Source organism: Trachymyrmex septentrionalis, unplaced genomic scaffold (assembly GCF_001594115.1).
Source record: "Trachymyrmex septentrionalis isolate Tsep2-gDNA-1 unplaced genomic scaffold, Tsep1.0 scaffold131, whole genome shotgun sequence".
Taxonomy (NCBI): Eukaryota; Metazoa; Arthropoda; class Insecta; order Hymenoptera; family Formicidae; genus Trachymyrmex; species Trachymyrmex septentrionalis.
This window is the reverse complement of record NW_017304450.1, coordinates 38,015-48,041: the sequence shown is the minus strand read 5'-3', so window position 1 is coordinate 48,041 and position 10,027 is coordinate 38,015. Positions and strand designations below refer to the sequence as shown.

At 31.8% G+C, this 10,027-nt stretch overlaps 2 protein-coding genes across 2 annotated transcripts in view; both read left to right on the top strand.

Annotated features, from left to right (window-relative positions):
• Positions 1-3,320: 3,320 nt before the first annotated feature.
• On the top strand, positions 3,321-8,233 carry LOC108756967 (26S protease regulatory subunit 6B). Its single transcript, XM_018501174.1, has 6 exons — positions 3,321-3,513; positions 3,823-3,915; positions 5,324-5,657; positions 5,943-6,146; positions 6,549-6,813; positions 7,828-8,233. The coding sequence occupies exons 1-6, from the start codon at positions 3,481-3,483 to the stop codon at positions 8,144-8,146; spliced, it is 1,248 nt and encodes a 415-aa protein (XP_018356676.1). The 5' UTR covers positions 3,321-3,480; the 3' UTR covers positions 8,147-8,233.
• A 727-nt stretch (positions 8,234-8,960) lies between these two features.
• Positions 8,961-10,027, top strand: part of LOC108756983 — a 6,477-nt gene continuing 5,410 nt past the window's right edge. Inside the window, exons 1-3 of the mRNA XM_018501201.1 lie at positions 8,961-9,549; positions 9,619-9,745; positions 9,902-9,993. Coding sequence (XP_018356703.1) covers positions 9,538-9,549; positions 9,619-9,745; positions 9,902-9,993 — 231 coding nt within the window. The 5' untranslated portion in view covers positions 8,961-9,537. The remainder of the gene's footprint in view (positions 9,550-9,618; positions 9,746-9,901; positions 9,994-10,027) is intronic.

Below are 10,027 nucleotides of genomic sequence, written 5' to 3'. Positions count from 1 at the left end.
CTGTTCATGAAAAACTGAATTAAAGAGTCCTCTGTTATTTTACAATGATAGCAACAATTAATGAGATGCTAATTTCTAAAAATTGCCAAATATGCAGCTAAAATCGATGTATAAAGTAACATTAAGATATCTCAAAGTTCTTGAAGATATAAAAATCTCAAAGATATCTTAAAGTCATCTTTTATGCATTGATTTTAGACATTCTGCTTATTGAGTAATTAAAAAAAAAATTGCAAAAATTCCAAATAGTAGAGTACTTTTTGATTCATAAACAGCACATACATGCTGATCCTTCCAGCTGATCTGGATCATCCTGTATATAAATTGTTATATGTGTAACTAGCGACAACAGTATTAATGTATAATATTAAAATGTTGCAATTAATACCATTAATTCTTGTGCACAACAATAAAAATTTTATTTTATAGAATTTAATTACTACAACAAAACATTGCTATTTAAGTTTTGTTATATTTTTTTTCAAAATCAGGAAATAAAATTTATTATATATAAAGCATAATTGATAACGTTAAACTATTGTATTCCTGTACTTATTTATATATATATATATATACATATTTACTCATATTATTTCAATTTTATAGATAAAAAAATGTAGAAACATTTATGTATTTTAAATATTACTAACCTTTAAGACCAGGATCATCATTTTTTGTCCTAATATTTGTAATTTTTACTGGCTTTCCAGATAATGTGGACAATAATAAGCGATATCTGAGATAATTACTACCTTCGTATACAAGTACTTTGTTTTTTATTTTAGTTGACATTTTGTAAAAAAAATAAGATAAATCTTTAAAACCGCGTTACTATTTTATATTCATGCGTATTTATGCGTATTGTAAAAAATTTACTAGATACAGACACAACAGAAATACCAACAGCGTCAGGGCTGTGTGGCTCACAAGGCAGAACGAAAATTTACCAATCAGTGTTGTTAGACGGGTTTCAGACGCACGCGTGTCCAATGTAGGACATATTCAGTAACGTACCGGACACTAGTAAATAGGAGATTATTAGTTGCCTATGTGTAATTTTTTCAAAAATGTTAAAAATTTTAATATATTTTATACATCTTACATATGTATACATATATAAAAATATATTATATATATTTAAATATATGTATACATATGTAAAATGTGTAAAATATATTAAAATTTTCTACATTTTCAATCCTAAGCGACTAATGATCTCCTATTTATTAATGATCGATACGTAGAGCTACGTTGGACGCGCATACATCTGAAACCCAGTCCGTCTAACAACACTGCTACCAATTCGGAGGAGAGACCAGGCCTGGAATCGAAACGAGGAGCGCCCTGATATTTTTCTCTGTTGTCAATTGTTTACAGCATTGACACCAATTGGCACCGTCGCATAATGGAATTTAAGCGGAGAAAGCACAAACTCTTGCACAAAGCCGTAAATACAATGGGCGCATTTAACTTAACAAAGCGGCTAACCTGAGCCAACCTGCTCGTCGAACAAATGAATATGATTGGTTGATACTTATAGATCCAATCAATCATATTTAATTGCTCGGTAATAACACTGTGCGTAATAGGACTACGGAATAGAAAATATGTCATTGAAGCATCCAACCAGAGACCTTATTCTTGAGCACAATTATAAATAATTTTTATATTCGAAAATGATAGTTTCTCGTAATTGGTCGATTGTATACGGAATTGCTATTTTCATATGCGATATTTGTTTAAGAATAGAATGCCAGTGCTATTTCGCATTTTGCCTTCAATTTTGCCTTTATTTCCCAATCCTTTTCCGCATCATGTGATTTTACCCTAAAGCTCAATCTACATTACATGCAAAGCAATCTTAATTTTGCTGCGACAGCCAATCTGAAGCATTAGTTTCAAAATGCAAGCTTCAAATTGGCTGTCGTTACAAATTTGCGATTGGCTTGCGTCTAACGTAGAATGAGCTTTAGAGTAAAATCACACGATGTAGAAAAGGACTGGGAAATAGAGAATGCATCATTGACCTAATTTTCACCGAGGATTTAAACTGGATCAGAATGTAAGAACTAACCAACTACAGTCGAGCATTCTTCTGTTGTTCAATTGTAACAGGGGAATACTCGACTGTTGTTGGTTGGTTCTTACATTCTGATCCGGTTTAAACTCTCAGTGAAAACTAGGTCATTGAAACAATCAATTAGCGTTATTCGAAATAATGCAGAATAATGCTGATTGGTTACTTCTGTGACGTATTCTCTATTCCGCAGTCGTTTTCTGCAATATAATTTTACACCCTTAGACTTAAACACAATGGGCACAGACAATAGACACAGAGAATAGAGAATAACAAGTTGCTCAATTAGATCTTTGGTGTGTAAGTTTGATATTATATCCCAGAGCTCTGATTGGACGGTTCGTTATTCTTTGTTGCCTGTGTCTATTGCCTGTGCTTATTACCTGTATTTATTGCCTGCGCCTATTGTGTTTAAGCCTTTAAGCCCAAGACACAATACGAGGGAATAGCAATAAAAATAAATACGATTTTAACCTATCGGAAACTGTATATTTTGATATACCCGATTTCTGATAAATTGAAATCGTGTTATTCCTATTGCTATCGCTATTTCCTCGCATTGTGTGTCTTGAACTTTAGAGTAAAATCACACAGAATAGAGAATGCGTCATTGGAGAAACCAATCAGCGCTATTCCGCATTTAATGTTGCGGAGTAGAGAATGCGTCATTGTATCCTAATGGCTCCTGCACACAGAACGCTTGCCGCGCGATGGAAGTTGGATTGAGTTCACTTTTTGTTGCGCGGTAAAAATTATATATCTATTACTTTCGAGCAAGTGAGACGTTGATTGGCTATTGCGCCAACATCCATCGCACGGCAAGCATTGCCGTGTGTTGTGTGTAGGAGCTATTAGTACACTCTACCCATATCGAGTGCACGATGTAAACTAGGCTTAGATGGGACACAATGAAGATGCTTTTTAGATCTTAGTCGTATTATTAATGGTACACTTTGATTATTGAGAACTTGGGCTGATTGTGCCCATAAACATATTTTCTTTTTTAAAGAATCCTTCCCCTAAATTCTGCCATCTCTTTTTCACTTTTTTCAAAGCAAATAACCTTCTTATTTGAATTTCCTCCGTCTGGCTCGTGCTTCGCGAATTTATTGCGGCGGGGGGAGGAGGAGAGAGCAAAGTCGATCGCAAATACTGTCTCTCTATGTTCCACGTTACTTATGGTTAACTAGTAAGCTTTTAATACTTGCCGCCAGGTGCGGCTGGCCAAATCGATTCCGTTATAGAAGTCGTGTGCCATTCTCTTGTGAAAAAGAAGAGAGGCTAATTGTGACGAATGCTCAAAAAGCTAAAGTCATTCAGTTCTTTTTAAAATCATTTGATACTAGTTGTTCGTCGACGTATTTAATAATTTAATTAAATTTATACAAACTTCTGATACTATAATGGAAGAACTGGGCATTATTTTACCCGATAAGGTATGTTTATCATTAATTGCGTCTGCATATCTGGATTTGTGGACGTAACGGTAACCTTTTCTATGTAACTATAAAATTATCATTAGGTTCTCTTCTTTTTGATGGGACTACAGCTGATAATTTTAAATAAAAAAATTGTGCATGATAGTACAATACATATATTTTTGCAAATATATATACTTATGCACATATGTATATATATGTATATATATATATACACACACACACACACACACACACACATATATATACACATACATATCTAACACACACATCCATATTTATGTAAACTTGTGTTTGTATTTTCAGGATATAGGTGAAATTGATTGCAAACCAGCTGTTGGTCATTACACGGGAGCTGGAGATGAATTGGATGTTGAAGATCTTTATACTAAATATAAGGTATAAATATTATACTTATATATACAGATAGATCCATGTAAAATGTGATAAAATGATTAAAAAAACATAAAAGATTGGAAAAACGTTTCAGACACAAATAGAAATTTTGAGGACTAATTTAATTAGGTTAGGTTTTTTTTTAAGACATTAAAATGATATGAGTCACTTCCATTTTTGAAAATGGAATTACATACATTTTTAAATCAAATATATTTAATATTGTGCGTATTGCGCCCTCCTCCCACAGACACACACACACAATCTATCACAGAATTATATTAGGTGTTTTCCATTTGATGACACAAGTCGACATGTCATTTTATCTTTGTCACTCTCTGAACGTCAAAAAGGATTAAGCAACGCTTGTGTCAACTTGTGTCATCAAATAGAAAACCAAAACATTATAACATTAGATTTACTTCTTTTAACTATTGTCAAACATTGTATGTACTACATGTGCAGAATAAGTATATTTGCATGCTGCGTATGTTTTCTACATACTTTTAAACTAATCGCAGAAACGATAAATCACTTGACCTGACATCTTTTTTCTGTACATGACAGTCTTAAACCCAATTTCATAACTCACAGTTAACTAAGATTTAACTTGTTCCTTATCTCTTTCTAATTTTAGAATTGGAAAGAGACAATGAATAAATTGAACCTCAGTTAGAGTTATCTGTGAAACTGGACCTTATTGGCTACGTCAGCAGAATGTTTATTTTGCAACTGTTGGAAGTTTTTTTCGTGCTTGGATACTTTTAGATCTAGAAGAGTAGTCCTATATTAGCAGACAATGGCTGTGTTCAGCCAAAAAGAAAGCTTTGCAATTATTGCAAAATTCTTGAATATGATTGGTTTATATATTTAGATCCATGAGGAACTAAGGGCAAGGTCAATCATATTAGAGAATTTTACAACAGTAAAATGCATTGCAAAGCTGCTTTTTCTGATGAATGCAGCCAATGATAAAACTGTTGTGCTCTGCTGAATGCAATCTTTCTGTGCATCCACAGCGCACAGGGCTCATATTCTGTATGTATGTATATACATACACATCTACCGACAATTGTCGGTATTGTTAAGTAGCGTCAGCCAATGAGAATCGCGCTTTTTTTTTAGGATAGTCATTGCCATTAGCTGTCGTTAATTATCGATATCATAAATAATTTTTTATTTTTATGTTATAGGAAGTTTAATTCGGGCGTAATGCATGATGGCAACTGTCGGTAGATGTGTACAGAATATGCGTCCCTGGAAATACTTTTACAAAAGGAAAAGTGGGGAGTTAAATTAAACGTTATGCATATTGTTCGGCCATTATGCATTATGCTCGAATTAATCAAATTTCTCGTAACACATAAAGAATAAAGGATTATTACAGATTACAAATATATTTTTTGAGTAGAAATTGCAGAGGATGTTGGAATTTCTTGAAGTACAAGAAGAATATATTAAAGATGAACAACGTAATCTAAAAAAAGAATATTTGCATGCTCAAGAAGAAGTTAAACGTATCCAGAGTGTACCTTTGGTCATTGGACAATTCCTAGAAGCTGTTGATCAGAATACTGGTATAGTGGGTTCTACAACAGGCTCAAATTATTACGTACGAATTTTGTCTACTATAGACAGAGAACTCTTAAAGCCTTCTGCTAGTGTAGCGCTCCACAAGCATAGCAATGCTTTAGTGGATGTGCTGCCACCAGAAGCTGATTCTAGCATTTCTATGTTACAAGCAGGTAATAATTTACAACTTTTGGGTATTGTACAGTGGCTTTAAAACATTTAAAAAAATTAACAAAATTTAAATTTGATAAAACTCTAAATAGAGTCAAAGTCTTAATAATTAAAGTTATATAACTAATTACATATATAAGATTTAATTCAATATATTTTTTTATTGCTGTACATTGTCTGGTAATCGCCTGTTTTTTACTATCTGATTTTTCCTTCCTTGGTCTTCTAAAAATAAACAATTACAATGAGATTAAATTAAAATAAAATGTATTGGATTTGTAATTCAGATGAGAAACCAGATATCCAATATAGTGATATAGGTGGAATGGATATGCAAAAACAAGAGATCAGAGAAGCAGTGGAGTTACCTCTCACTCATTTTGAATTGTATAAGCAGATTGGCATTGATCCACCTCGAGGTGTACTTATGTATGGACCACCTGGTTGTGGAAAAACTATGTTAGCAAAAGCTGTTGCTAGACATACCACTGGTATTAAAGAACTATTATAAATATTTAACTTAACTGCATAACAAAATGATAAACAAGAAGAGGATCTTAAAAAAAGCCGATTTTTGTTAAAAAAAAGTATAAGAAAAGAAAGTGTTTTTTTTCATAGATTTTAACCTCCTGGTCAAATACAATAAAATTATTAAAAAGTTTGAAATGTTTGAAGGACATTTCGAAAATTGAGTCTGAAGATGGTATATTTATTTAAATTTTAACGTTCTTACTTTTCGAAACATTTCTTAAACGTCACGAATTTTTTAATAATTTTAATTGTATCCAGGAGGCCAAGGTACAAAAAACACTATTTCTCACCTTTTTGGGCAAAAAATCAGATCTTTTTTAACATCCTCTTTTTTTCTAATTATATTGTTATCTATCTTCTAGCTGCCTTTATTCGTGTAGTGGGTTCTGAATTTGTGCAAAAATATTTGGGTGAAGGACCAAGAATGGTACGAGATGTATTCCGTTTGGCAAAAGAAAACTCACCAGCTATAATATTTGTTGATGAGATAGATGCTATTGCTACCAAAAGATTCGACGCTCAAACTGGGGCAGATCGTGAAGTGCAACGTATTCTTTTAGAGTTACTTAATCAGATGGATGGTTTTGATCAAACAACTAATGTCAAAGTTATTATGGCAACAAATAGGTGAATCAATTCTAACTCCGCTAAAAATATAATGTTATTAACTTGCCTCTACATAATTTGTAAATTGTAAAATGTATTTCGTAAATGCAGTCGTACAATAACGATCTGCATTTTGCGAATTGACTGGATTAGACTAGACAAGACTAGACTATGGACTATGTTAACTTTTGCGCTGCGGCGATTGCATTGGCCAGTAATATAGCAGAAATGAATTTTGTACTTGCTCATTTAGCAGAAAGCCCTTTTTATCAATTTCTGTAATATGGAAAATATCAGACACAGGATGTGTTTACTTTTTACGCTCACGTGCTTTAAGCACTGATAAGTATCGCTTACATCATTTATTTTTTCCATCGAAAGTGCTCAGAGAAGGGCAGAGAAACATTTTATTGCGACGTCATAGATGTTGCTCACAAGCGCTTCGTCCATCGAAGTAAAGCCTCAAAAGTGTTAGCACTTACAGACACTTATGGACAAAAGTAAATGCAATGAATGCGTGATATAATCCAAAAATAAAAAATGGCTAGTGAATGTGTTTATATAACATGCACATTTTGGTATTTTCACTATAAGGACCATAATCCTCTTTGTTATCGTCCATTGACAGAAGAATTGACACTTGTCCAAATAATATTGAAATAAGTTATTTTTTATCCATTATTATATATTATACTTATAATCGCTTATAAAACAAAAAGTGAATGACTTTGCTTCATGTCACAGCGTTTACAGCACGTGAGTGTAAAAAGTAAACGCACCCACAGTAAATTTCTGTAACCTGATTTAAATTAAATTATCAATGTTTTAAATGTTGTAATTCAATTCATTGTATGTGGCATGATGCAAGTAGTCTACTTACATCATGGCATGCAGTTGGTTTGGATTCGCGTGTATTTTGCATGCGATGCAATGCCATTTTGCATTTGCAAACTACGTTTTGTAATTTGCAAGTTAGAGGCAGCTGTATAGCTATATCAGCAATATCTTCACCTTTATTCTTATGTATTTTTGCAGAGCGGATACATTGGATCCTGCATTGCTTCGTCCTGGTAGATTAGATCGCAAGATTGAATTTCCATTGCCTGATCGTCGACAGAAGCGCTTAATCTTTTCCACGATTACTGCAAAAATGAATTTGAGCGAAGAAGTGGATCTCGAGGATTATGTAGCACGACCAGATAGAATTTCTGGTGCTGATATTAATGCTATCTGTCAAGAGGCAGGAATGCATGCAGTTCGTGAAAATCGTTACATCGTTTTAGCAAAAGATTTTGAAAAAGGTTATAAAAATAATATTAAGAAAGATGAGTCTGAACATGAATTCTACAAGTAAATTGAATAATGTTCCGTTATGTATCTATATCTTATATACTTATATAACATGCGTATAATAATAGACATGTTACAAGATTTAAATGATGAATACAGTTGCTGTGTGCTCTATTGATTTTCTGTCTATCATCTTTTTTACATTACCTTCTTATCATTTGGAGTATGCTGTAATCAAGTAATATCTTGATCATTGTAATTACTTTCGTCAATTTTCTTTTATTGCATGTCCTTTTAAAGAAGATTACACGTATCTTACATAACATTTCCATCTTGATCTTTTTTTCTTGCGTGCCTATTTCCTTAGGCTTTTTACAGTTATGATAAGATAATACTATGGCCAGTATTCATAGTCGATTCTTATATTTTTGAGATTTATCTTAAGTCTTAAATATAAAAAGATTTGAGACAGTCTTAAGACAGTTCTTTCATAAGTATCCAGTCAGAGGGTTGTGTATTAGCATCTTAAGACATTATTTAAGACTGTCTTAAAATAAGAATAATGGACTATGAATACTGGATTGTAAGAATTTATGAATAGTAAGACATTTTATTATAGATATTTTGATGATGTAATTTGCTCTTTCTATTTTTTTACTTCTTTCTTTGTTCCTCACACAAGGACAGTCAGACTCTCTATTGAAGGGCTTGCTTATAGTGGAAGAAATCTCCCTTATGCGTTTTCCATCATGTATTGATTCTATTGTCAGACTATTATTTGTATTTTTATATATTTACATTATGTTATGGTGCAAGAAATCATGTTATATCCTTTGACTGGTTATGACTAAAAGTTTCACGAAAATGAATATAAACATATTTCATGAAACCAAATTATATCATGTATGTATTTGTGTAATTGTAAGAATATAAATTCAAACAAATTCATTTTATATATTTGTCTATGAACAGATGGTGCATAGCATTAAATACTAATCAGTTGGATTTTGTCATCGATATATATGTAATCATAAGCTCAATTTCTGATTGATCGAGATTTTCTATCACGTGACAGAACTTCCGCCATTATAAACAATGATCACCTTTCTAATTCCACCAAGTATATAATGATCGATATCAATAACGTGAACTTGTGAGATTATGATTTGAAAACTGAAATATACAAATTATATCAAATTTAAAAGCATGTAGTTTTAATATATCTGTGGCATATAGGACATATTTGTAGTTGTCTAAAATATTGTATGTACGTTAATCTATATTTTCAAAAGTTTATGCTAAATTTTATTTAGGGAAGTAGGGAAGAAAAAATTTTTATACACGCAGGATTGCTGAAAAATGGTTCGATGGAAAATGTGATAAAAAAAAATATTGGAAGAGAATCGATGATATTGACGCTTATAAAAATTGTTTTTGAGTCTGTGACAGAAAAAAATGGAACTAGCAGTAATTAATATTGTCACTTTGTTAGCATATTCGCTTATTAATATGTTACAGTATGATTTATGATTTTAGAAAGTTCTGCCTATCCTTATATTGAACTCTGAATTATCTGTAACAACTGATGAAATGAATATAATAAATGATGTTTTTTCGTGCAATATTGAATTTTGTTCTAAATCTAAATATTTACTGCAATCAGGTAAGATTAAAAAAATACACTGACAAATTTTATAAAGATTTCTGGAATTAATGTAATATTTCTTTCTCTCTTATGTAATATGTATACTTTAAATTGTAGTTATTGATAATTTAAAATTAATGTATAATTTACAATTATAAACATTTTGTGCCTCAGCATCTATTAACAAGAATTCGAAGACAAATGTACGTTCTAAAGAAAGTTGGTGTGATATATTCAGATTTGAACATGCATATAAAACATTGAAGGTCTCCAATCATTAATACGTATTGTTTGAAATTT

Coding starts and splice junctions, on each gene's coding strand:
- LOC108756967 (XM_018501174.1), top strand. CDS start 3,481: ATGGAAGAACTGGGCATTATTTTACCCGATAAG. Junction 6,147..6,548: donor TGTTGCTAGACATACCACTG/GTATTAAAGAAC, acceptor TCTATCTTCTAG/CTGCCTTTATTCGTGTAGTG. Junction 6,814..7,827: donor GTTATTATGGCAACAAATAG/GTGAATCAATTC, acceptor GTATTTTTGCAG/AGCGGATACATTGGATCCTG.